The 26,998-nt window shown below is 44.3% G+C and overlaps 1 protein-coding gene and 1 long non-coding RNA gene across 2 annotated transcripts in view; both read left to right on the top strand.

Annotated features, from left to right (window-relative positions):
• The window catches only part of LOC115577893 (NACHT, LRR and PYD domains-containing protein 3-like), a 38,929-nt gene that overhangs the window by 9,051 nt on the left and 2,880 nt on the right, over window positions 1-26,998 (top strand). The window contains exons 6-9 of the mRNA XM_030410767.1: window positions 25,013-25,614; window positions 25,702-25,875; window positions 26,132-26,305; window positions 26,776-26,949. Coding sequence (XP_030266627.1) covers window positions 25,013-25,614; window positions 25,702-25,875; window positions 26,132-26,305; window positions 26,776-26,949 — 1,124 coding nt within the window. The remainder of the gene's footprint in view (window positions 1-25,012; window positions 25,615-25,701; window positions 25,876-26,131; window positions 26,306-26,775; window positions 26,950-26,998) is intronic.
• LOC115577889 (uncharacterized) lies at window positions 16,478-19,212 on the top strand. The gene is made up of 2 exons (XR_003983297.1): window positions 16,478-16,618; window positions 19,030-19,212. It is a non-coding gene; the product is annotated as an uncharacterized LOC115577889 (long non-coding RNA).

The raw sequence follows: 26,998 nt of genomic DNA, 5'->3' as shown, positions 1-26,998 counted from the left end.
GTTGGACTGGAGAGTCCACAATGTGGACTTCAAACTCTCAGGTCAGATAGTCCATAGTTTGTTTCAAACTATTTTTGTATTTCTTTAATGTTTGAAGTCAATTCTCTCTCTCATGTCAGAACTGTTGTGTTTTGAAAGTATGCTGCTTAATATTGTTTCATGTCTGTTTAGTCCAGATTTAGTCTTGGTGATTTTTCATATCTCTGACATTTTAGAGTACAACAGAAAGCAAGTTCACATGTGCTACAATGTTATTATAAATAATGTAAATGTCTTTTTTTTTACTGTTCACACTTCAGGCTTAGTGTCTGTAACCTCTCAGAGAGAAGCTGTGAAGCTCTGTCCTCAGTTCTCAGCTCCCAGTCCTCTAGTCTGAGAGAACTGGACCTGAGTAACAACAACCTGCAGGATTCAGGAGTGAAGCTACTTTCTGTTGGACTGGAGAGTCCACAATGTAGACTTGAAACTCTCAGGTCAGACAGTCCATATTTTGTCTCAGATTATTTTTGTATTTCTTTAATGTTTGAATTCAATTCTTTCTCTCATGTCAGAACTCTTGTGTTTTGAAAGTATGCTGCTTATTATTGTTTGATGTCTGTTTAGTCCAGATTTAGTCTTGGTGATTTTTCATATCTCTGACATTTTAGAGTAAAACAGAAAGTAAGTTCACATGTGCTACAATGTTATTATAAATAATGTAAATGTCTTTTTTTTTACTGTTCACACTTCAGGCTGAGTGTCTGTGACGTATCAGAGAGAAGCTGTGAAGCTCTGTCCTCAGTTCTCAGCTCCCAGTCCTCTAGTCTGAGAGAACTGGACCTGAGTAACAACAACCTGCAGGATTCAGGAGTGAAGCTACTTTCTGTTGGACTGGAGAGACCACACTGTGTCCTTGAAACTCTGAGGTCAGGATTCTTTATTTTATTTCATTATTTTATGTAACTTTACAATTGGAGCAGGTCTTGATCACACTCCTAATATAATTCAATTTATTTAACAGACCCAACATTTCCCCCACAGTGTTGAGAAAGTACTACCTTTTAACAGGCAGAAACCTTGAGCAAAACCAGACTAAGTGGTTGTCCGCCATCTGTCTCAAGTTATTGGGTTGAGAGATAGAGACATAGAATCCCCATTCACACTGCCTCTTCAAGGCAGGATTCTTGATATCTCGATATTCCACCTCACTGTAGGTGTGAAAGTTACATGACACAGAGGTCAGAAAAAAAAGCCTTTTAACAGGTAGAAACCTCGAGCAGAACAGGACAGAAGCCCCACTACACTGCCTCTTCAAGGCAGGAATCTTGCATCCATATTCCACCTCACTGTAGGTGTGAAAGTTACAAAGGTGGAATGGGGGGAACAGTTTCATTCTGCCTCTGATCCTACCGAGGTTGTAACAGAGCCACAACAGAGGTGAGACGACATCTGTGTGGACAGGAGTGTGATGTTCTGATAGTGTTCAGTCTGACAACTTTTCAAATCCTTCACTCATCAAAGTAATAATACAAAACCAATGACACCCCTAATCTATGTATATATTTAAAATGTGGGTCAGTCAGTCTATTCTGCACTAATCCTGACTTGCATATCTCAACAACCATTGGATGGGTTGTCATGTGGGTTTTGACATTCATGCTCCCCTCAGGATGAACTGTAATTACTTTGGTGATCGTCTCACTTTTCATCATCATTATTTTAATCTGTACAATATGTTGGTTCACGACCAAATATTTGCAAACCTAATGGCATTTCCATCAGCTTCAGTTAGACTCTGTGTTCAATGCTGATAAGTAAATTATTGAAAACTAAGATGATGAATATAATAAATGTTAAACCCTTAAACACAGATGTGCACTGAATCATCAGGACCGTCAGCTGATGTGTGATGTGTGTTGTTTTGTGTGTCTGCAGGCTGTCAGGCTGTCTGATCACAGAGAAAGGCTGTACTTCTCTGGCCTCAGCTCTGGACTCCAACCCCTCCCATGTGAGAGAGCTGGAGCTGAGCTACAATCATCCAGGAGACTCAGGAGTGAAGCAGCTTTCTGCTCGACTGGAGGATCCAGGCTGGAGACTGGACACTCTCAGGTATGTAGAGTCCTGCTGCAGCCACAGACAGTCAGTAGCCCCATTCACACTGCACACTGCCAATTCTCCGCCTCTGTGAGAATTTTTTCGGGGGTGGTTAGGGGTGAAATTTAGCTCCGGCACTGATCGGCGCATGTAGTAAAAGCTTTGAAATAACTGCATAATGCAGGACTCTTATTGTGAAGGATTCATAGGAATTATTAAACGCAGGAAGAGGGCGCGACAACTTTGCATGAATGGACTTTTCATTTCTCTTCTGTGGCAGCAAACAACACATGGTTTCAGTCACTAACTGAGTCTATCCACACACTTTATGTCCGACTACAGTAATAACAGCAGCACTTTACTGTGACTGCAGCAACGTGCTCGTAGCTCTGTCACATACCAGAGAGACTCACTCTCTACCAACACAACACAAAGTAGTGTTTGTTGTCACATTATAGAGCTGCAACTAACACCTATTTTCATAAACCATTAATCACATAAGACAAAAGCAGATGTTTTTTTTTTTAACATTTCCATCATTTTATTGAATTAGTAACATTTCTCTTACATTTTCCTCTTTAGTCTTGTTCAGTTCACTTTCAAACAACTACAAATTGTAAAAGCAACATGATGTGTTAGAGGTGATGAAATGTCTCCATTATAAGAATCATCACGATGCAGAGAGAGAGCATCATCAAACATGAAAGACGCTGCAGATGGATACAGGTTTTGTTTGATGATTGAAAAGATGCAGCTTTTCTTTTGTAGACTGCTGTAGTGTGATTATTGGATGGACTTTCAGAATAAAAGTGGCCGTGTGCAGTGATATAGATCATTGAGGATGACGAACGCTGAGATGTATCGAGAATCGTTGACAGCTGAATCGTGATGGAATTATGAGACCGGTGAAGATTCACACATCTAAAATGTTTGTTACATGAAGAATGCAAAAGTAGAATATAGTTTGTTTCCACCATTGATAGTGGCCTCATGTGAGTTAGCAGCATACTGAGGATACCATCAGTCAGAACAGCTGCTGGCTGTGGTGTCATGGGGCGTCCTTCCTCACAACGTAGTCACCATGTTGACTTGTTTCTTTGTCAAGTGACAGACACAATATTATATCATATCAGTTTGCATAGAAGCACAATTCACAATAAGATATTCCTGTACAATAAAACACAACATGTGAAAAGTATAAACAAATTAGAGAAACACAGGTTAAACATGTAATAGATTACATGTTAAACATGTAATAGATTCCAAAGGCTTTGTTGAGCCAGTAGATGCAGAAACATGAACAGTCCTACTAGGGGAGAACCCAAAGAGCTGTGATCCAGCAGCAGTCTATGTTCTGCTGCCACAAACTGAGGGACAGTGAGTGACAGTCAGCTGACAGTTGTTCATCTTATATGTGATGACACTTATTATTTAGTGTTGTGCTGTTATTGTCAGCTTTGGTCACAGTTATATCTATGTTGTGTTTGATCTACTTTACTAGTTTTTCCACTACAATGTTCTTCTTCTTTTCTTGCTTTGGCGACATGTTTCGTGCCAATAAAGACATTTTGAATTTGAATATAGAAAAAGAAATAAAAAGATAAATGTATGTTTTGAATGCAGCCTGAGCCATGCACTGAGAATAAACAGGACATGTAATATATATTTTAACAGAACAGATGTGCTCAAGTTTCTATGTGAAGAAATAAAGACTTCACTTCAGATGATCTCTGACTACGACATGAAATATTCTAAAACCTCCTCTGATGTCCTCCAGTGTCTCTGAGCGTACTTCAGCTAATTACCCACCAGGGGGCGACACTGATCCATCACAGACCTGAGAGCACAGACGGAAGCTGTTTCTGTCTCAAACGTTGGTTGTTACATTGAAACCTGTAATGTAGCCGGGCCCTAGTCTTCTGTTTGTAGGAACAACAGGTTTACCAATGGATGAAGTGGATCAGGTCCAAAAGTTCATCCTGTCCAAACTTTTGTCAGTCAGCCTGTCCAACAAACAAATCCTGCTGTTTATTAAACACTGAACAATAAGTGACTAAAGGGACAGACACTACAGATCAGTGTAGACAGGTTCTGGGTTTGAAACCTTTACTAAGTCACCGTGCCGAGTCTCCTCCACCCGTAGTGGCTCCAACCTGCTTTCTCTTCAGGTCTCAGTGATGTGGTGCTACCGGGCCATGTGAGATCAGCTCTGCACATTTGGTAGCTGTTTTCTTTGAAGACTTTAATATAAAGTGCTGCCACACTTTTGATTACTTGGTTCGTACACTTTTCTCTTCTATAATGTTTGTAGTTTTTGTTCCTCCGTGGCCTCCACTGTGTTGCAAATGAGGAACTGAGCCGATTCAGAAAGGAGACGGCAGAACTCTGAGTAGCTTCCTGTTTAATCACCTGAGCTACACGAGGTGTGCCATTGGCTGGCTTACTGCTCCCCAATGTAGGAGACAAGAACTGCAGCACTGAATTGTTTTCCAGATGTATTTTCCGCTCTACGTCTTTGACTATGACGTAGGGCTGGACGAAATGGCTGAAAAATGTATCACAATATAAGTGTTTCATATCAGTCGATATCGATAATTATTGATATTTTTTTTTTTACCCATTTCAAATGAGATAAATTTGAAAAATAAACATTTAAATGGTGACTACAGGTGAGATTTTTGAAAAAAAAAACCCACGACAAAATAGTGTAGAAGCTGACATTGCTGCTTGACAATATGTTAAAGGGATAGTTTCGGTTTTTTGAAGTGGGGTCATATAAAGTACATAGCTGTAGTCAATCTGTTCCCTTCCGTAATCACTGATAACCGCAGCCTCAGTTTGGAGGAGCAGAGAGCCGCTCCAGCCCGGACGCTCAGCTCAGTACTGCAGTGAACGGAGTCCAGATGCAAAGCGAATTTTAACCACCTAAAACAAGGCCCACCTAAAAAAGTCTATTATTGCATTGTACGTTGTATAGAGAAAATTCACAACGCTTTACATCGCCGTCAGACCACCCTTTCTTTTGGCACTACATATTCTCAACCGTAGAACCTCCGTATCCATATATATATGGAGGTTCCACGGTCTGTGTCTGAAATTGTCAAGTTTGTTTTCATCGAAAGTAAAGAGAGTTGCATGCATAATGTGAGAAAGCCCTACAGATCAGGGCCTAACAGCACCCTCTACTGGTGCAAAAGAAGACTACAAGCAATATACGTTACGTATATAGGTACGTTATGTAACCAGGGGGAGGAGCAGCGGACCAGTCAGTGAGACGACCAAGCTGCATGGACTTTCTGTGTGTTCTCCCTTGTTATGTGTGCGTTCTTGAGGATATGTGAGTAGTTTCTGTTTGTAGTTATAGACCACACAGACACACACACACACCAAGACGTACGTTGTACAGTTACGCAAAGTCCAAAAACTTCATTAAAGAAGTAAAATCTCTCTCTCTCTCCAAGTGTCATGATTCTCTGACCGGAATCATAGTCCATTATCTGCCGCCTCAACCAGCAATCCTTCTTCAGAGGCTCACCCTCAAACAAATGGTCCTTCGAGCCGGATTGAGTGCAACGAAATAAAGAAGATCATGGACAGTGCAGCATCCAACACCTCAGAGTACCGGAGCCGTCCACAAAGAGAGCACCGCTTACCTGCTTACTTGGAGGACTACCAAGTTGGATTCCAGCCATCCGAGCGACCAGCTCCACCTGCTACTGTTTTCCGCTCTAACAGCCACCACAGCAGCAACCCGAGCAGGATATCCAGCAGCAGTTCACACATCCATAGCAGATCTAGTAGGCGCACATTGTACTCTGTTGGTACGTATCCCACTCAGGGTCTCTCAACTGCACAAGCTGCCATAATGGAAGAGAGAATAAAGCAGCTGGAACTGGAAGATATTTGCCGCTCGATTACGTACGAGACTCAAGCTGATTTGGAGTGTAAACTGCTGGATGATCAAGCGAAAGAAGCACAGCGACTCCAAGAAGAGGCACTCAAAGTCCGAGAAGCACTCACTAAGCGGCTGGAAAGACAACGGCGCTTAACAAGAGCTGAACAGGACCTTGAGATCGCCAAGCTTCGTTCGTCGATGCTTTCTGATAGTAGGATGCCCGCACCTTCAACTTCACCTGTGCCCTCGGACAAGTCAAACCTTTTCCTGGACTTACCACCGCCAGTACAGGTTGACATGCTGTCATCTATCTACCAGCTATCACCAACTCAGGTAAATCCAACGCCTGCACCGTTAGTGCGCCCGCGTATTTCTCCGCTACAAGTGACGCAACAAGTCACTTCAGTCTCTACAGCGCCTCCTACTGGACCACAGCCAATGCTGCAACCTACTGCCACCCCAGCGATACCGGCTGCACAGCTCCAGGGTCCAGTACCTATGGCACCTAGATCTGTGAGACTGCAACCTGCCCCAGCGTTAGAACCCGCTGCTGTGATACAACCTTTCTACAGTCGACCAGCCATGGAGCCACTCATCTCAACTCACCAAGGGCAACAGACTGCTCCAGTTTTCTACGCTCCCTCCCCTGGTTACGCACCACTACCCGGAGCTGAGTTACTCCTTGCAACAGCTCTTGGAATCCCTCGACCTTCACTGCCTGTGTTCGAGAGTGGCCGGGAGAGTGACTTTGCTCTACTTAAGCTTGCACTAGACAATGTACTGGGAAGCAACGTTCACCTCAGCGAGCAATATAAGTATCAAGTGTTGATTGGGCACATCAAGCTCCCAAGCGCACTGCAGCTTGCCAAGGCGTACATGCATGACCCGGCACCATATACGAGTGCACTGCAGGCTCTACAAGATAAGTACGGGCAGCCACGGCAGCTGGTCCAGAGTGAGCTAGGTGCCATACTTAATGCTCCTGCTCTCAAGATAGGTGACGCCAATGCCTTTGACTCATTTGCCTTGTCCGTCCAGTCCTTGGTAGGCATGTTAAAGACCCTCGAGGGACAAAATGGATATGAGCTCCACTGCGGCTCCCATGTGGATCGCTTGCTCAGTAAGATGGCTCCCACCTACCGCGATAGCTTCGTTGAGCATTGTCTGCGATATGGTATTCTGCAGACTGGGACCGACAGGACCTACACCCTACAGGACTTGGCTACCTGGCTCCAAACAAAGTCTCAAGCAAAGCGCATCTCAAGTCGAGCAGCAGCACTGTATCAGACCGAGACCCCCCGCCCGGCTAGGAAAGATCAGCGAATTACCCAACCCAAAGAGAAGCCGACTGTGTGCTTCAACACCACTGAGAAGGTAAACAGGGAAGAGACAACTGTGGCAGAGCCTACACGGGCAAGGGCCAAATCCAAGCCTAAACCTTACTGTCTATATTGTGACAGTCGCGAACACTACCTTAACTCCTGTGAGGAATTCAAGAAGTTGAACACTGATCAGGTCTTAAAATGGCTCAAGGATGGCAAACGGTGTCGGAAATGTGGACGCGATCACACTGAAGACCGGTGCACTCTTAAGCGCCCTTGTAAAACCTGTAAAGAAACGCACCTCACGGTCTTGCACGAGTCAGTCCAGGAAATCAAACAGAAGGTGTACACGGTCAGTCTACTTCCCACAAAGGTGTATCTGGACCGGCCCAACATGTCTCAAAGGGTAATGCTTAAAGTGGTCAAGGTCCTCCTTCATAATGGTAACCGAAAGATGGAGACTTATGCAGTGCTCGATGATGGCTCAGAGAGAAGCATTGTCCTTGCTCAAGTGGTGCAACAGCTCAACCTCGTCTGCCATCCAGAGACTCTACCCCTGCAGACTGTGCACCAAAGCGTTAAGAAACTCGATGGCGCGTCAGTCTCCCTGGAGGTATCATCACCACTACGGCCATACGAGAAGCACAAGATATCCCACGCCTTCACCGCAGAGGGACTGGCTCTCGCAGAACACACCTATCCAGTTGCCATGCTGCAGCAGAAATACAAACACCTTAGAGAGCTTCCCTTACCACCAGTGAACCGTGCCCAACCTCTGCTCCTTATCGGGTCTGACATGCCTCACCTGATTACCCCAGTCCAACCGGTGCATGCAGGCCCACCAGGCAGACCGGTTGCCATCTGCACTAAGCTGGGCTGGTCACTTCAAGGGCCAGTTGACGCTGTCCGTCTGTCACCTGGGGTCCAGCAATGCCTGCATATCACCACAGCCTCAGCTTCCAGCGAGCTTCTCAGGAACGTGGAGCGCCTCTGGCAGATGGACACCTCGCCCTACAGTGAGAAGGCTGCCACTCGCTCAAAGGAAGACCAACAAGCTCTTACTCTGCTCCAGACAGCCACCACTAGAGTAACAGTAGGTGGCATCTCACGCTATGCCACACCTCTACTGCGCCGTACGACCGACATGGCTCTCCATGCTCCTGTGGAAGCAGTACTCCCCAGACTTCGCAGCACAGAAAGGAAGCTAGCTAAGAACCCCACGCAAGCTAAGTCTTACTGTTCTGAAATTCGGAAGCTAGAAGAAGCAGGCTATGTATCGAGGGTCTCACCAGGAGAAGCCTGCCAGTCATCAGAGTCATGGCTGATACCACACCACATGGTCCAACACAACGGAAAGGATAGAGTTGTCTTCGACTGTTCTTTCAAGTACAGAGGACTGTCACTGAATGAGTTACTGTTGCCTGGACCGCCCTTAGGGCCTTCCCTACTTGGTGTCCTGCTGAGATTCCGTCAGCACTCAGTTGCTGTGAGCGGGGATATAAAGGCCATGTTCCATCAGATCCGCCTGCAGCCCAGTGACACACCGGTGTTGAGGTTCATCTGGAGAGACATGCTGAAGGACAAGGAGCCAACCATCTACGAATGGCAGGTGCTGCCGTTTGGCACTACGTGCAGCCACTGTTGTGCTGTATATGCCCTCCAACGTCATGTTCGAGACAACTGTGGTGACAAGTCTAACTTGGTTGAGGTCGTGGAGCACTCTTTCTACGTGGACAATTGTCTACATAGCACCCGCACTACAGCTGAAGCCGGAGCTCTTATCGATGACCTACGCCAGCTACTCCTGGAAGGAGGATTTGACCTCAGGCAGTGGGCGAGTAATGTGCCAGCAGTGGTCAAACATCTTCCATCAGAAGCCAAATCGGAGCGCTGTGAGCTTTGGCTGTCTAAGGGCAGAAGCGACCTGCAAGAGTCAACCTTGGGCCTCCAATGGAACTGTCTCAGTGACTCTCTAGGCTTTAAGCTCCGTCCAGCGGACCACCTTGAGCCAACCCTGAGGAACATTTATAAAGCCCTAGCGAGCCAGTATGATCCACTGGGCTTTATCATTCCCTTCACAACCAGGGCTAAAGTCCTCATCCAAGATATCTGGAAGCAAGACATTGGATGGGATGATCGGATCGAACCTCAGTCTCTGAGGGAGCAGTGGATAGCTTGGGTGAATGAGCTCTGTGATCTTATTCACCTCGAATTCCCACGGACCTACGCACCTCCATGTGCAGACAAGCCTACGGCATCCAGGGAGCTTCACGTCTTCTGTGATGCATCAGAAAGAGTGTATGGTTCAGTGGCTTACCTACGCACAGTCGACGATCAAGGTCATGTCTACGTCTCCTTTGTGCTAGCCAGATTGAGAGTGGCACCAAAAAAACGCCTGAGCATGCCACGTCTGGAACTTTCTGCAGCGCTCACTGGTGCTCAGCTCGCCAGGCTTATTCAGACAGAGCTGACCGTACTCATCCAGCAGACATTCTTCTGGTCAGACTCCACTACGGTGCTCCAATGGCTGAGATCAGAGTCGTGCCGTTACAAGATCTTTGTTGGCACGCGTGTAGCGGAGATTCAAACTCTTACCGATTTAACAAGCTGGAGATATGTGGACTCTGCGAGAAATCCAGCAGATGATATAACACGAGGTCTGAAGCTATCGGATTTGGCAAATCCTCACCGCTGGATTAGTGGTCCGGATTTCCTCCATCAGCCTCCTGACCAGTGGCCAACTATGCCCACACCAGCAGAAGCTGAGCCTGACTCTGCTGAACTCAGGAAGTCCACCCTCGTCTGTGCTACATCGGAAGAGCAGAACCCAGACCTACCTGATCCGACTCAGTTCCACACTTGGAAGGATCTAGTCCTGGCTACTGTCACTTCTCTTCATGGGGCGGCTGCCTCCAGTGATTGTCAGACTGCAGATGCGGCCACCCACATCTTAGCAGAGAGGCTACTCCTGGCCCAAGCTCAGCAGGAGTCTTTTTCTGGTGAGTTAAAGGCCCTCAAGGCCAATCGACCCATTCCAGCCGACAGTCGTCTGGTCACATTTTCACCCGAATATGATGAAGGTACAGGACTACTTCGTGTTGGAGGTAGACTACGGCAAGCAAAGGATCTAGAAGCAGATACTATCCATCCAATCATTCTGGACCCGGCGCACCAGATCACCAAACTACTGATCCAGGATTTTGATCACAAGCTCCTCCATCCAGGACCAGAACGGGTGTTAGCAGAGATGCGACGTCAGTATTGGGTCCTGCGGGCCCGGGAAGCCATAAGGAGGCATCAGCGCAGCTGCAGGGACTGCCAGTTCTGGCGTGCAAAGCCAGATGTTCCCAAGATGGCAATCTCCCACCTTCCAGGCTGCGCATCTACTACCCGCCATTTTACTCCACGGGAGTGGATGGGTTCGGCCCGTTCATCGTAAAGATCGGCCGCAGGGCCGAAAAGCGATGGGGTATTTTGTATAAATGCCTAACTACCAGGTGTGTCCACCTCGACCTGCTAGAGAGCCTTGACACTGATGCTTTCCTGCTGTCCTTACGCCGATTTATTGCCAGACGTGGCACACCATTTGAACTCCTGTGTGATAACGGCACCAACTTTGTTGGGGGAGAACAGGAGTTACGGGAAGCCTTTGATGCCATGGCACCTGAGCTACAAGATCAGCTTGCAAAACAGAAGATCTCCTTTCAGTTCAATCCCCCAAGTGCTCCACATTTTGGTGGGGCCTGGGAGCGGGAGGTGAGGTCGGTAAAGACAGCGCTCAGAGTCATCCTCAGAGAGCAGTCAGTGCCAGAGCCAGTTTTGCACACTTTTCTCGCTGAAGTTGAGGGGATGTTAAATGCTAAACCTCTCGGATATGTCTCAGCGGACGCTGCCGACCCTGACCCCATTACGCCGCATGTCCTACTTATGGGACGTCGTGACTCTTCGCTGCCACAGGCCCTGTATGATTCCAACAGTATTTTGGGGACACGACGGTGGAGGCATAGTCAAGTGCTAGCAGACAACTTCTGGTCAACCTTCATCCGACAGTACCTGCCAAGCCTACAGGGAAGATCTAAATGGCGCACCGATGGAGACCAGCTTGCCGTGGACAAGGTGGTTCTGATAGTTGATCCACAACTCCCTCGAGCTCTCTGGCCAGTAGGCAAAGTGGTCAAAGTCCACCCTGGAGCAGATGGACGTATCAGAACAGCTACCATCAAGGTTAACGACAAGACCTATGTCCGGCCTGTCGCCCGGCTCATCCAGCTACCCAAGATAAGTGACTCAGAGGATAACACCAAGTGATGGACTTTCTCTGGGAGTTCAAATGTCCTCACGGCAGACATTTGAGGGCGGCTGTGTGAGAAAGCCCTACAGATCAGGGCCTAACAGCACCCTCTACTGGTGCAAAAGAAGACTACAAGCAATATACGTTACGTATATAGGTACGTTATGTAACCAGGGGGAGGAGCAGCGGACCAGTCAGTGAGAAGACCAAGCTGCATGGACTTTCTGTGTGTTCTCCCTTGTTATGTGTGCGTTCTTGAGGATATGTGAGTAGTTTCTGTTTGTAGTTATAGACCACACAGACACACACACACCAAGACGTACGTTGTACAGTTACGCAAAGTCCAAAAACTTCATTAAAGAAGTAAAATCTCTCTCTCTCTCCAAGTGTCATGATTCTCTGACCGGAATCATAGTCCATTATCTGCCGCCTCAACCAGCAATCCTTCCTCAGAGGCTCACCCTCAAACACATAATCCTCTTGTCCGGCCTCACACTGAATTTCGCTGCTCGCAGATCATCTGTTTCTAACGGAGTTCAGTGAAATTATCGAACGTTCTATCGAACATATTTTCTATTGATATTGATCACTTGTTTATCGCGATAGATATCGTTATTGTTTTAACGCCCAGCCCTACTATGAAGCGTCTGCATCACAACATGAACCAACTAATCCGCGATGAAACTGGTCGGCAACTATTTTTATAATCGATTTAATGGGTTAGTTGATGCAGCCCTAAAAACTTCTACTATTGAATTCAAGTTGAACACTGCACTTCTTTGAGTCCTCAGCAACAAACCTGCCAAGTATAAAGTAGATTGGATGAACGGTTCAGGAGACATGTGAACCACAGACAGACAGAAAGAAGGACAGATTCCTGGCTTCATATTCAGTTGTTCCTCTGGTCACATCTGGCAGTGTTTCCCATTAATTACTTAGACTGTGGCGGCCCGCCATGGTCTAATTTGTCCCGCCACAGTCTCAGAGTGAACTGAAAAAATTCTTACACTTCTCATAATAACATAAAAGATCTGTAACTTGGGTTTCGCGCTTCAGCAAAGCATCTCTCACTCCAGGTCAGTCGGCTCTGCCCGTTACCGTTACCAACTATAAAATGTAGCGCGTTACAAATTGAAGTTTCTCATTGAAGTCATCCGACTCGGCTCTCAGCCACCGGAGCAGCAGGGCTGCTTTATTTTTCTCCGGTGAGGCAGGAGGGAGGGGCGGGACAACCGCAGTGGTGATGATTGGCTCTCTAAGGTAGAGTGAGAGTTCGTAAGCCAATCACAGGCTGTGTTCGGTTTACACACAAACCACACAGCCTCGCACACACAAACTAGCAGAGGTGAGCTGCAGAAATGGTGAGTCCAGAGGGAAAGTTTACGTTTTCAAAGTGGAAGTACAGACACTACTTTAATCTCCTTTGTCCACGTCCGTTTTAAGCAACTCTAATCTAATGAAGCATCTCTCAACTGCACGCGCTTCTACAACACTAGTGGCCAAAAACTCTGTTGTTGACACTGTTGATGATGACAGCAGGTGTGGCTAACGTGAGCTCCGCTAACACAGAAGGACACAGAGCCGTCCGAGCAGCTAAAGCTGGATGTTTCTGCTCCAGCTTCACTGAAACTTGTGACACAGACTGAACTGAATGCAGTGATAGGCAGGTATGTTGTTGAGAACATGCTCCCGTTATCAACAGCTGACCCAGACTCCTTCATTGGGTAAATACCAGGGAGAACAGGTGCCGGTCCACCATGCAGAAAGACATTTTCTAAATACATAGATGTAGAGTACATTAAAATCAATGCCGAGCTCAAAAGGGGAAGAAAAGAACGCAAGAGTTACTTTTCCTGGTAACTAATTACTTTTATATTGGAGTAATTCCGTTACTAACTCAGTTACTTTTTGGAAGAAGTAACTAGTAACTATAACTAATTACTATTTAAAAGTAACGTGACCAACACTGGCTGTCTGTGTATCGTTGCCATGAATGGAATGTAGGGAGAGTTGTATAAATGTGTATTTTGGATGTTTTCTTTCCACTAGTCTGAAAGAAGACATGTTATGGAAACAAAATAGCCCAAAATGTTTTTGCCATTTCTCCCCTTAAGGCTGCAACTAATGATGAACTGATGATGTACCCTCCGAATCCATTTCATTTTTTATTACAATTTAGCTTACAGTTTAATTATTTATTTAAAAAATGAACTAATTCAACACAGGTCACCACTTTTGCTTTATTTCTTTGATGGCTCAGATGTATGCTGTAGTTGATTTTGTGTTTTCACCATTTGTATCTATACAACCAATGTGTTTGTGATTAAATTGTGTACAAGAGCACACAGTTCTTCATAGATCTAGCCTCTTAATTTTGCTTTCAAATTGCACCAGATTGATGCATTTAACTTTAAAATGTTAAGAAGATCTTCCGGGGGAACATGGACCCCCGTACATCCACCCACCACAGTCTCACAAAATCCTGTGGGAAACACTGACTGGACACATGTTCACCACAGCAGATTTCAGACTAAGAGACATTTTCTGTCACAGTTTCTGCTTTTAATGGCATCAAACATGACATGAAGTTCTCCTCACAGTAACTATTACTGCTGTAATATACATCAGATATCAATCCAGCACCAAACTATAGTAACATGAACATGTCAACACATGAAACCATGAAACTGTTTCTATCACAAACAGCTTCAGTGACACTTGTGAGGTTCTGGAGGGAAACAGTCTGGGAGTCTCTGTCACTTGGTTTTGTGGCAGAGGTCGGGAACCAACGTCCAATGTTTTCTGATTGATTTATTACGTATAAATTGTATTTGTTTCTTTGCACAGTAAAACAAAGCAGCAGAAACACAGCAAGAACAAAAAGCAGACTGTGCAGCTGAGATTCAGAAAAGCCCTCCAAGCTTCAAACAGGAATCGGACCTCAAAAGTTCTGACGTCCAAATCCAAAAGTCCTATAATATAGAAACATCAGCACAAGTTGACATTGGATCAAACAGCAAGCGTAAGGTCGCCCACAGGAAACAGCAACAACATCCAATAAAATAAAGATGAAGTGATAAATCCAACAGGAGGTTTGTGTGTGTTCTCAGATGTTGTGGTCCTCTTTCACACACACCAACATCCTGTGGCTCACTTGCAGTGTGTGAGGAGAGTGGCAGAGGTGAAGAGGTTCAGGGAGAACAGGGAGAAGCAGCCTGATGGACAGATTGTGTTTCTGTGTATGAGAGTCATGTCATGTCCATGTTTGCATGCTGAAAGAGGATGTGCTGCTCTGACCCCCCTCCTCCTTTCAGGGTGGAGCCTGCTGGAGTCCGATGGTTGACACCAGGTCTGAGGAAGTGTGAGTGTCTTTTTACTTTCATTCATGAAAACACTGTGACATCACTCATTCACATCTGTGATGTCATCATCACACTGATGACACATTAATAACTGCAGCTGTGTTGTGTCTTTTTCTCTCCATCAGATTCCTGTGAGCTCACAGTCGACACAAACACAGTCAGCAGAAACATCGAACTGTCTGACAACAACAGGAAGATGATGTGTGTGGAGGTACATCAGTCATATCCTGATCATCCAGAGAGGTTTGACTGGTATCCTCAGCTGCTGTGTAGAACTGGTCTGACTGGTCGCTGTTACTGGGAGGTCGAGTGGAGAGGAGATGTTTATATATCAGTGAGTTACAGAAGAATCGGAAGGAAAGGAGACAGTGATGACTGTGTGTTTGGATGGAATGATCAGTCCTGGAGTCTGAGGTGCTTCGATGGTGGTCGTTACTCTGTCAGGCACAATAACAGAGGAACAGACATCTCCTCCTCCTCCTCTGGTAGACTAGCAGTGTATGTGGACTGTCCTGCTGGCACTCTGTCCTTCTACAGAGTCTCCTCTGACTCACTGATCCACCTCCACACCTTCAACACCACATTCACTGAACCTCTTTATCCTGGATTTGGGCTCCTCTGGCTCAGTCCTGTTTCCTCAGTGAGTCTGTGTGGTGTTTAGTGTGCAGAGTCTCCTCCTGTCACAGAAACATTGTCAGTGCTGAACAGTTGAGTCTGTACAGGATCACAGTCACATCAATCTTTCAGCTTCTTGTAATAAATTCATCAGTCAACTTTGTACAAAATGATTCAAACTGATTGAAAAGATTCTTCATTTACATTTTAAACTTCTTCCATTAAATTGTGTAAATTGTGTTGACTTGTACTTTCTGTCATGTGTTGTTTTGAATTCTGGCTCTTGTTCCAATAAAATCCACAACTATTAGTGAAATGTAAGAAACAGAAAACATTGACTTGATTGATTAAAGAATCATTGTGAACAAAGTTGTGAATAAACAGTAAAATATGATCAAATGTACTCGACACTCCACCTGAAACACTCTGACTTGTTTCATGTGTTTCTAATGATGAAACCAAAAGTTTGATGGTGTTGGTTAACACATGTAATTCTGTCTGTAGTGACGTGATAAACTGCACAACATCTGTTAATTTCTGTGTGATTATTCTATGAGAAGAAAACACATTTGAATGACAATCATTGTGTTTCTCTCAGTGTTTTGTGGCTGTTGAAGTCTGGCTGTATTTTCAGGACGTTTGTTGGATTTGAATCTCGTCCGTGAAACTAAACAGCTGTGAGAAAAGTCTTTCTCTGTCTGACCCGGTGGCTCCACTTGTTACAGACCAGTTTTAAAGTCCAACAGCAGGCGACGGACCGAAGAGCCGGAGACCAAATAGTCCACACAGAACCAACAAGCTGCCGACTCGACGGCTCAGTGAGCTGAAGAAGTTCTGTGAAGTTCTGAGGTCGTGGGTTCAACCTGGAGTCAGAACCAGTAAGAAAGGAAGGACGAGTATGTGATGACGTCGCTTCCACTGTTAAAGTTCTGAGTTTAAATCCTCGAGGTTTTCACACAATTATTTTGTGGTCAAAAGAAGTGAAATGCTCAAAGAAAGTGATTCATTTGAGACTGATTCATCAGCTCAGGATGGTGAAGTGATGCTGTGAAGTCTGGAGGTTGTGGGTTCAATCCCTGGGTAGTTCAGCTGATTTGTGCAAGCAGCCACATACCGGTTTGTTGACATCCGTGTCTTCCAGCAGTCCAAACTAGTTGATCCGTCAAGCGTGCGCTTACTCCCTCACTGGCAGAGAAGGAAACTTGAATTTTGCAGACAGAAAGGTATTCTAGCATTTTCGTTTTTCTGTTCATAACATACATGTTCATGTTACAGCCTGTCATGAGCCATGAGTTATGAGTCTATTCGCTCTGCACTGAGAGCTAGCTTGTCCGCGCATGATCACAGCTCGCACAGAGAGGGGACTTGTCAGTGGCGATCGAAGCTGTTTCCGAAATAGTCACGATGGAGAGCTTGTCTGATGTCGAAGTGGAAGACATCGACGACAAACCTTTTGAATTCGACGGTAGACCATATTTGTTCGAACCAGAGTATGCAGATGAGGAGTTACTTGCACTAGAGAACGAGAGAGCTCTGCTCTCTTCTCTGCAAGAAGACGGAGATGGAGCATGCGCATTAAGCTTGCGCTCTGTAAACAGATAGTAGACGGAGAAACCGAACACAAGAAGAAGAAAACGAAAATGGCTTGTACAAGGAAACCAGAATCGTTTGTGTGGACCGATAATGAGGTCAAACTGCTGCTGCGACTCACACTCAACTACAAGGCGAGTAAGTTGCAAGAAACACGAAAACAAGCAGTAGTCCGCCATTGTTGTTGTTGTTGTGAGACATCGCGGGGTTCAGAGGTCAGTGGCAAGAGGTCGAGAGGTTGGGCGATGGCGTCATCGTTTTGGAAAGTATGCTCGGATTCGCTGTCCACATGAAAACGGGAGGGCTGCGTTTTCAGATTTCACCACTCTGAGACCTGGTTTCAAAAAAGTGCATTTTCAGGATCCATGTGGACGATCGGCCAAAACGATGCAATACATGTGCGTTTCCACAAGAGAGCGTTTCTGTCTGGACGGCCTCTCAGTGCAGAGCGAATAGACTCATGACAGGCTATTGTAAGGCTCATGGCTCATGACAGGCTATAACATGGACATGTACGTTATAAACAGAAAAACTAAAATGCTGGAATACCTTTCTGTCTGCAAAATTCAAGTTTCTGTCTCTGCCAGTGAGGGAGTAAGCGCACACTCGACGGATCAACTTGTTTGGACTACCGGAAGACAGGGATGTCAACAAACTGGTATGTGGCTGCTTGCACAAACACACTGTTTTAACCGCTTTTTTATTCATTTTGAGTCATAAACGCTACAGTGCTGTGTTGTAAGGTGTCTGCTGATGTTGCATAACTTTTGAGGTGAGATTTGAAGCATGTTAAGATGCTTAAAACACAGTGTAAAGTTCTGACCCCATGCTGCTAGCTGTCAATGCTAACTCTCCGTTCAAGGAGCCCTGTAAGGGGTGGACCAAAAGTGTTTGCGTCTTTGCTACTGGCAAGTCAAGGGTAGCTTGAGCGATAAAGCTGCATGTTGAAGTTGACCGAAGTTCTCCTTTAAAATGCAAATGCATCACAAAGCATTTTCACACATTTTAGTTTCAGGAACGTCTCAGTAACTGTAGGTTTGATTTTTTAAAGTATTTTTTCTGCCTTTATTGATACATTAGCTGAAGACTTAACAGTAAACAGAGAGACTTGCAGCGACCGGCCCCAGGCCGAGACTCAAACCCAGGTCCGCTGCAGCAAACCTCTAGATATGGTACACATGCTCTACCAACTGAACTAAGGGATGTCACTTACTTCAGCAATGACACTGGGTCACTTTGGGTCATTAATCACCAAAACAGGTTATTTTGGTTCTTACGATGCATCAAAACATTAATGAGAAACTGTGATATTGTTTGACTGGATAATGTTCATTGCATGCAGCAGACATATAAAGTTGGAAGCAAAGTGTGATAATGAAAATCAAGTCAAGGCAAATGTTTCTGTTTAACCATTTAATGCTGTGCACCAACGCCCAAAGTTCAGCAAAAAAAAGTAGAGAAAAAACAGAACAAACACAAAATTGCACGTCCACAGTTTGAAGACATAAAGCACAAAATAATACACAAACTGAAGTTCAGGTTCAGACACCTGATGTCCAGGTAGCTCTGTGTGTTGGAGGACTGTCATGAAATTCTGAGATTGTGAGTTTGATCCTTGAGTCAGTCTGAGTTTTGAAAACGGCTCTTGAGATAAAAGACTCAAAAGCAGGACGTTAAGGTATCTGATGAGCTGGTCTGGAGGTTGTGGGAGCAGGGTGGTACTAGGACTGTAAGTTTTGAGATTGTGGGTTCAATTCTTGACAGATTTTTTGAGTGTTGAGATTCAAAAGAGTAAAATGTGAATGAAACACAAGCAATCTGTCACATTCAGTAGCTCAGGCTGATAGAGGTCTGGTTTACAATACTCTGTGAAGTCTGGAGGTTGTGGGTTCAATCCCTGGGTAGTTCAACTGATTTTAAACCTGATGTCCACAAGAATAAAAAAGGGACAAACTTATTCAGGCCCAAATCTGTTTGTTAAGAATAAACAGGGGTAGAAATACCCACAATCCTTTGCTGCAGTAAATAAAGAGCTGCCACACAGTTAAAGTAGTCAGTACAACAGCACAACTTCAGCAAACCTGTTTCTTCAACACGTATGAATATTGATTTGTTATTAGATCAGCACACATCAGATCAGATCAGATGAGATAATTGAAAAACACGACACACGATCACTGAAATGTTTCTCCTCTGCTAAAGTAGCTGAATATAAAATTCTACTTGTATCATCATCATGCTGTCTCTGTCAGTGCGCTGGTGGAAAGTAATCGAGTACTTTTACTACAATTAGTCCTCAAATGAATTCCTGTATTTTTTTAGAAATCTTCTAATATGTGTCCAGGTGAAATTGCAAATAATTAATATTGTTTTCATGCTATATTAAAAGGAACCAGAACACATGAACTGACATATAGTCTGTTGATTTGAGATGTGGACCTCCAGAACCTCGTCAGATTGTCCCGCACACATTTTAGATGCTTCCTGTGGTTGTTAACAATCATTTACAACAATCTGAGAACGTTTTTTTTTACGACAGCAAACACGAACAACAACATGTTACAATCACATCAACAGCCAGGAGGCAAAGAGGGAAAGACAACCCCCAGGCTCCCGTATGAAATCTCTCCATTTATTGAGTTTTTGAGTTAGGAAACTTTTATAAACTCTGTGAAGCTGTTTGTGACTGATTCTTAATTATTTTGGCCTTCTGGTAAATTCGGCATGTGTTCGGCTCGTTGTGGGTCGTGCTGCAGCTCTCAGTCTAACAGGAAGACTCCCAGTCAGTCACACGCCTCTCTGGCTGTTTCCTCCTCACAGTTTACTTTCACTTTCTCTGACAGGTGTGTTGCAGATAGTTTTCTCCGTCTGAACCTCCAGCTGAAGGTAATGTAATGAATCTGACAAGTTAGACTCGCTAACACAAGCTCTATTTTTCATTGTTACACCGGAAACAGCACAAAAACTGAAGCTCGGTTGTTTATTTCTCCAAACTCACGAGTTTAAACTCGGAGCGTCCGGACACGAGTCCGCTATTTTGTGTCTGCCTGAATCAGCCTGTGGAGGAGGCCGAGACGAGCCGCCGCTCTCCCGCTGTGTGACGCACTAAACGCGGCTGGAGAGCAGCTGTTGGTGTCGGTGAATAATCTGTGGTTGTATTTACAGTCCAGGACTGATGAGGAGGCAGTTAGAGGACATCCAGGAGTCTGAAGCTTTATTTAATTAATACAAATATAACTTCATCACTGAGCAACAGTCAGCAGGAACACGTCGGCTCTCAGTGTTAGTACTTAAAGTGCCCGTTACGTTACTTGAGTATTTCTGCTCCTGATTACTTCTCAGAGGAAGAGATTCTAATTTTTACTTTGCAGATAAATGTTTTAAATAAACAACAGATGACCAGATTGACTCTTTAGATTACAAGATATCAGAGAAACGTGTGTTGACTCCACCACAGCGCCATGACGTCATCTAGTGGACTGATCCAAGTCCAGCAGCTGATGTTCTGACAGGAGACGTGACGTCAGTGAGAGACGTCATAGCCTCTTCAGACAAAACCCACCTGAACACACCTGAGACTTTCATATTTTATAATAACACAACAGTTTATTAGAACAATTTCTGCCTCTTGGTTAAATCAACTTGTCAGTATTTGTATTTAATCAGTTATTTAACACTCCAAGCTCCACAGAAAGTCTCCACAGTCATGTACAGAAGGACAGTGACTGTTTTTATACCCTTTAAAATGTGATAATGTTTATATAGAATTGAAATAAGTAAAATTCAAAGTAAATATTATAAAACATATGATGAGAGATCGTCCTCTGGAGTCACTGGTGTTACTGTGTGACAAAAGTCTTTTATTTTGAAATAAAACTCACAGTGATGACATGACTTTCCTTCCTGCAGATCTGTGAAGACAGGTCCTGGATCAGTCCACTGTCTCTTTTCTGTCAGAAGACATTTATACATTTGTCTCCAGATTTCACGTCACTGATGTGAGCGACTTTATTAGTAGAGAACAGTAAAAAACAGAATACAAATGATTTAGTGACATGATTTAGTTTTGGTATGATGTCCTGTAGCAGCCATTTAGTGAAATATGTATTAATAGAGTTGGTGAGTTGTGGAATAATGTGCTCTGAGTTTAAATGTTAGAAGAGGAAGTCGACTTTCAGACATTTTGTCCTTCAAGAGTGTTTCTGACCCAAAGGCTGATTTCAGTTGATGTGCAGATGAATGATTTCTGTTTCCTCTCCAGATGAAAGTGTGTGTGAGATGAGCAGCATGAATCAGTGTGAGGACAGAGAGGAGGGAGGCCCTCCCTCTAAAACCACTGGACCTGGACCTGGACCTGGACCTGGACCTGGGCCTGGACCTGGACCTGAGCCCAGCTGTGTGTCCTTAAAGAGTGACTGGTCAATGGGTCGTCTCATTAATTTTAAAGGACAACCAGCTCCTGCTGTAAAGAGGTGAGCTGTTGATAACATTAATATGTGACTGATTCATGTTTTAACTGTGGAGAAAGATGTTTTATGAAACATGATGTTTATTTTCAGTTTTGTTCTTCTTCACTTAAATTTATCTTCTCACTTTAGAAAGCTGCCCAATAGAACCAGTCTTCAACTCTTCATTTCACTTTATTGAATTAGTTTGGTCCAATATTCTCTGAAGGTTTATTCCTGATGTTTTCCACTATTTTATGGACAGAAGCTTCTGTGTCTGAAGACTAGAAAGTCAGTTAACATCTCTGGTGGTCTTCTTCTCTGTCCAACAGGAGACCAGCCTCTACTGGACCTGAACCTGAGCCCAGCTGTGTTTCCTTCAAGAGTGACTGGTCAAAGGAGTTTGTTATTAATTTCAAACAAGAACATTCCTCAGACAGACAGTAAGTTGTTGTCATGTTGCTCTCTGTTGATGTTTGTCCTCATTTAATCCAGTGTGACCAGTTGTCCTGATGGTCTTCATGTTCTCAGAGTGATGATGGAGCTCAGAGCAGGATTAGTATTAAAGGACAGGTTCACATTTCTTCATGTCCGTCCCTCAACAACTCTGACAGGACAGTGTTCCTCATGTGGACAAACAGCAGTGACTCACCTCCTGCTGAAATCTGAGTCCTGCTGCTGAGGAGAGGAAGGGCTGTGTGTTATATCTGACGTTACAAGGGCCCGACCAAACTGGACTTCATGGGGCCGGTACCAAATATGAAGAGTAAAAAACTCTGATAACTGATATATCTGCCGATTATATATGAAATATATAAAAACAAATAACTTATTTTCTGATCTCTTAAGTATAGATAAATCACTTGAGACAAAGATATGAACTGAAGACAGAACATTTAGCTGTTTTACAATATTTATTAAATATGCAAAAATAGTAAGGTTTTACAAATACGTCTAAAATCACATTAAGTGTTTTGAAACTGAAGACGTTATTTTTTTCTTACTGCAAGTCATGTCTGCATGAATATAGCTTATATTTACAAATGATTAATTTATTATTATCTCTACGTTTAGGCCGTTGTCTTATTAATCACCCAAAAGCAACACACAGAAAAGTCAATAAATGACTTTCAGGTCACAAATCAGATAAATTAATATCACAATCAAGTTTGTACCAAAAACAAACCAGTATTTTAGTTTTTTTGGTGTCAGAATGAAATTTATTGCAGAAATGATATAAATTAAAACAAAAAGACATGATGAATAATTTTTTAATGCTCCAACGTTCTCAGTTGAATACAAGTTCATTGAGACGCTTCACCAATTTACACTGAACAGTTAGCATCCAGCTAGCTTCTGTTAGCTATGTGTTGCTGTCCACAGTATTAAACGGGTCAGGAGCTGGAGGGACTAAACCAGACAAGCTGCTGAACCAACCCAGTAAACTGACTGACTGTTGATTCACAGTGGGATCAGCAGTACGACCAACACTGTGATGTCAGAGGAAACCATCTGATTCAATGATGTCATCAACACTTTTATCTCAAAGGACCTTCAGCTTGTGTTTGTCTCTGAGTGGACAGACACAATGTGACTGATTCTTCATGATTCCTCCACAGAGTCGACCAGGAGAGCTCAGAGGTTCCCAGAGGTCCGTCTGTCCAGCAGCATCAGAAACACCTGGACTCCATATTTATGGTCTGTACATGAACAACAACTACTTTTACATCCAGTCTGTTCACAATAATCTCCATGCTGCACTTTACAGACCAGTGGTGAATCTGTCCAACATGGATCTGATGTTAAATGTTGTCATTCACATAATATTCTGTTTCAGCTGCTGGAGGAGAACATTGTGACTTTTGTCAAGAATGAGCTGAAGAAGGTCCAGAAGGTTCTGAGCTTCAGATTACCCAGAATGCTCAGAGAGTCAGAGGGAGGATGAGGAGGTGTTGGACGGTGAAGGATGAAGAGCAGAGGAGGAGCAGCAGAGAGGCATTTCTGAAGATCACACTTCACTTCCTGAGGAGAATGAAGCAGGAGGAGCTGGCTGACTGTCTGCAGAGCAGTAAGAGGATTTCTCTAAAGATTTAACATGATGGATCAATGAGACAGTTACTGAAGTCTGATGATGAATCTGTTCATATATACAATCTTCAGGGGGGGGATTGACTATTTTCTTATAATGACTTAATGATCTTTTTTGTTGTGTATTTCATTTAGAAAGTCACTCTGGCAGTTTAGTCAGCGTAAACTTAAATCTGAACCTTCAGAAGAAGTTCCAGTGTGTGTTTGAGGGGATCGCTAAAGCAGGAAACCCAACCCTTCTGAATCAGATCTACACAGAGCTCTACATCACAGAGGGAGGGACAGCAGAGGTCAATGATGAACATGAGGTCAGACAGATTGAAACAGCATCCAGGAAACCACACAGACCAGAAACAACAGTCAGACAAGAAGACATCTTTAAAGCCTCACCTGGAAGAGACGAACCAATCAGAACAGTGATGACAAAGGGAGTGGCTGGCATCGGGAAAACAGTCTTAACACAGAAGTTCACTCTGGACTGGGCTGAAGACAAAGACAACCAGGACATACAGTTCACATTTCCATTCACTTTCAGAGAGCTGAATGTGCTGAAAGAGAAAAAGTTCAGCTTGGTGGAACTTGTTCATCACTTCTTCACTGAAACCAAAGAAATCTGCAGCTTTGAAGAGTTCCAGGTTGTGTTCATCTTTGACGGTCTGGATGAGTGTCGACCTCCTCTGGACTTCCACAACACTGAGATCCTGACTGATGTTAGAGAGTCCACCTCAGTGGATGTGCTGCTGACAAACCACATCAGGGGAAAACTGCTTCCCTCTGCTCGCCTCTGGATAACCACACGACCTGCAGCAGCCAATCAGATCCCTCCTGGGTGTGTTGACATGGTGACAGAGGTCAGAGGGTTCACTGACCCACAGAAGGAGGAGTACTTCAGGAAGAGATTCAGAGATGAGGAGCAGGCCAGCAGAATCATCTCCCACATCAAGACATCAAGAAGCCTCCACATCATGTGCCACATCCCAGTCTTCTGCTGGATCACTGCTACAGTTCTGGAGGATGTGTTGAAGTCCAGAGAGGGAGGAGAGCTGCCCAAGACCCTGACTGAGATGTACATCCACTTCCTGGTGGTTCAGGCCAAAGTGAAGAACGTCAAGTATGATGGAGGGGCTGAGACAGATCCACACTGGGAAAAAAAGAGCAGGAAGATGATTGAGTCTCTGGGAAAACTGGCTTTTGATCAGCTGCAGAAAGGAAACCTGATCTTCTATGAATCAGACCTGAGAGAGTGTGGCATCGATATCAGAGCAGCCTCAGTGTACTCAGGAGTGTTCACACAGATCTTTAAAGAGGAGAGAGGACTGTACCAGGACAAGGTGTTCTGCTTCGTCCATCTGAGTGTTCAGGAGTTTCTGGCTGCTCTTCATGTCCATCTGACATTCATCAACTCTGGAGTCAATCTGCTGGCAGAAGAAGAGCAGTCAACATCCCAGTTGTCTAAGGTGTTCGGCGGAAAATCAACACGTTTCTACCAGAGTGCTGTGAAGAAGGCTTTACAGAGTCCAAATGGACATCTGGACTTGTTCCTCCGCTTCCTCCTCGGTCTTTCACTGCAGACCAAACAGAATCTCCTCCGAGGTCTGCAGACACAGACAGGTAGAAGCTCAAAAACCAATCACGAAACAGTCAAGTACATGAAGAAGAAGATCAGTGAGAATCTGTCACCGGAGAGAAGCATCAATCTGTTCCACTGTCTGAATGAACTGAACGATCGTTCTCTAGTGGAGGAGATCCAACAGTCCCTGAGATCAGGACATCTCTCCACAGATGAACTGTCTCCTGCTCAGTGGTCAGCTCTGGTCTTCATCTTACTGTCATCAGAAAAAGATCTGGACCTGTTTGACCTTAAGAAATACTCTGCTTCAGAGGAGGCTCTTCTGAGGCTGCTGCCAGTGGTCAAAGCCTCCAACAAAGCTCTGTAAGTGTGGAGAAGTTTTTCAGAATGCAGTTATTGTGCTGTTGTTGACTTAAATAGAAATATTTTACTTCATTATTCTTTATCCAGGCTGAGTGTCTGTGACGTATCAGAGAGAAGCTGTGAAGCTCTGTCCTCAGTTCTCAGCTCCCAGTCCTCTAGTCTGAGAGAGCTGGACCTGAGCAACAACAACCTGCAGGATTCAGGAGTGAAGCATCTGTCTGTTGGACTGGAGAGTCCACACTGTGGACTTGAAACTCTCAGGTCAGATAGTCCATAGTTTGTTTCAAACAATTTTTGTATTTCTTTAATGTTTGAATTCAATTCTCTCTCTCATGTCAGAACTCTTGTGTTTTGAAAGTATGCTGCTTATTATTGTTTCATGTCTGTTTAGTCCAGATTTAGTCTTGGTGATTTTTCATATCTTTGACATTTTAGAGTAAAACAGAAAACAAGTTCACATGTGCTACAATGTTATTATAAATGATGTAAATGTCTTTTTTTACTGTTCACACTTCAGGCTGAGTGTCTGTAACCTCTCAGAGAAAAGCTGTGAAGCTCTGTCCTCAGTTCTCAGCTCCCAGTCCTCTAGTCTGAGAGAACTGGACCTGAGTAACAACAACCTGCAGGATTCAGGAGTGAAGCTACTTTCTGCTGAACTGAAGAGTCCACACTGTGGACTTGAAACTCTGAGGTCAGGATTGTTTATTTTATTTCATTATGCCTCTTCAGATCCTTCACTCATCAAAGTAATAATACAAAACCAATGACACCGCTAATCTATATATATATTTAAAATGTGGGTCAGTCAGTCTATTCTGCACTAATCCTGACTTGCATATCTCAACAACCATTGGATGGGTTGTCATGTGGGTTTTGACATTCATGCTCCCCTCAGGATGAACTGTAATTACTTTGGTGATCGTCTCACTTTTCATCATCATTATTTTAATCTGTACAATATGTTGGTTCATGACCAAATATTTGCAAACCTAATGGCATTTCCATCAGCTTCAGTTAGACTCTGTGTTCAATGCTGATTAGTAAATTATTGAAAACTAAGATGATGTATGTAATAAATGTTAAACCCTTAAACACAGATGTGCACTTAATCATCAGGACCGTCAGCTGATGTGTGATGTGTGTTGTTTTGTGTGTCTGCAGGCTGTCAGGCTGTCTGATCACAGAGGAAGGCTGTACTTCTCTGGCCTCAGCTCTGGACTCCAACCCCTCCCATCTGAGAGAGCTGGACCTGAGCTACAATCATCCAGGAGACTCAGGAGTGAAGCAGCTTTCTGCTCGACTGGAGGATCCAGGCTGGAGACTGGACACTCTCAGGTATGTAGAGTCCTGCTGCAGCCACAGACAGTCAGTAGCCCCATTCACA

This window comes from Sparus aurata, unplaced genomic scaffold, assembly GCF_900880675.1.
Source record: "Sparus aurata unplaced genomic scaffold, fSpaAur1.1, whole genome shotgun sequence".
In the NCBI taxonomy this organism is placed as follows: domain Eukaryota; kingdom Metazoa; phylum Chordata; class Actinopteri; order Spariformes; family Sparidae; genus Sparus; species Sparus aurata.
This window is presented reverse-complemented; position numbering and strand designations above follow the sequence as displayed.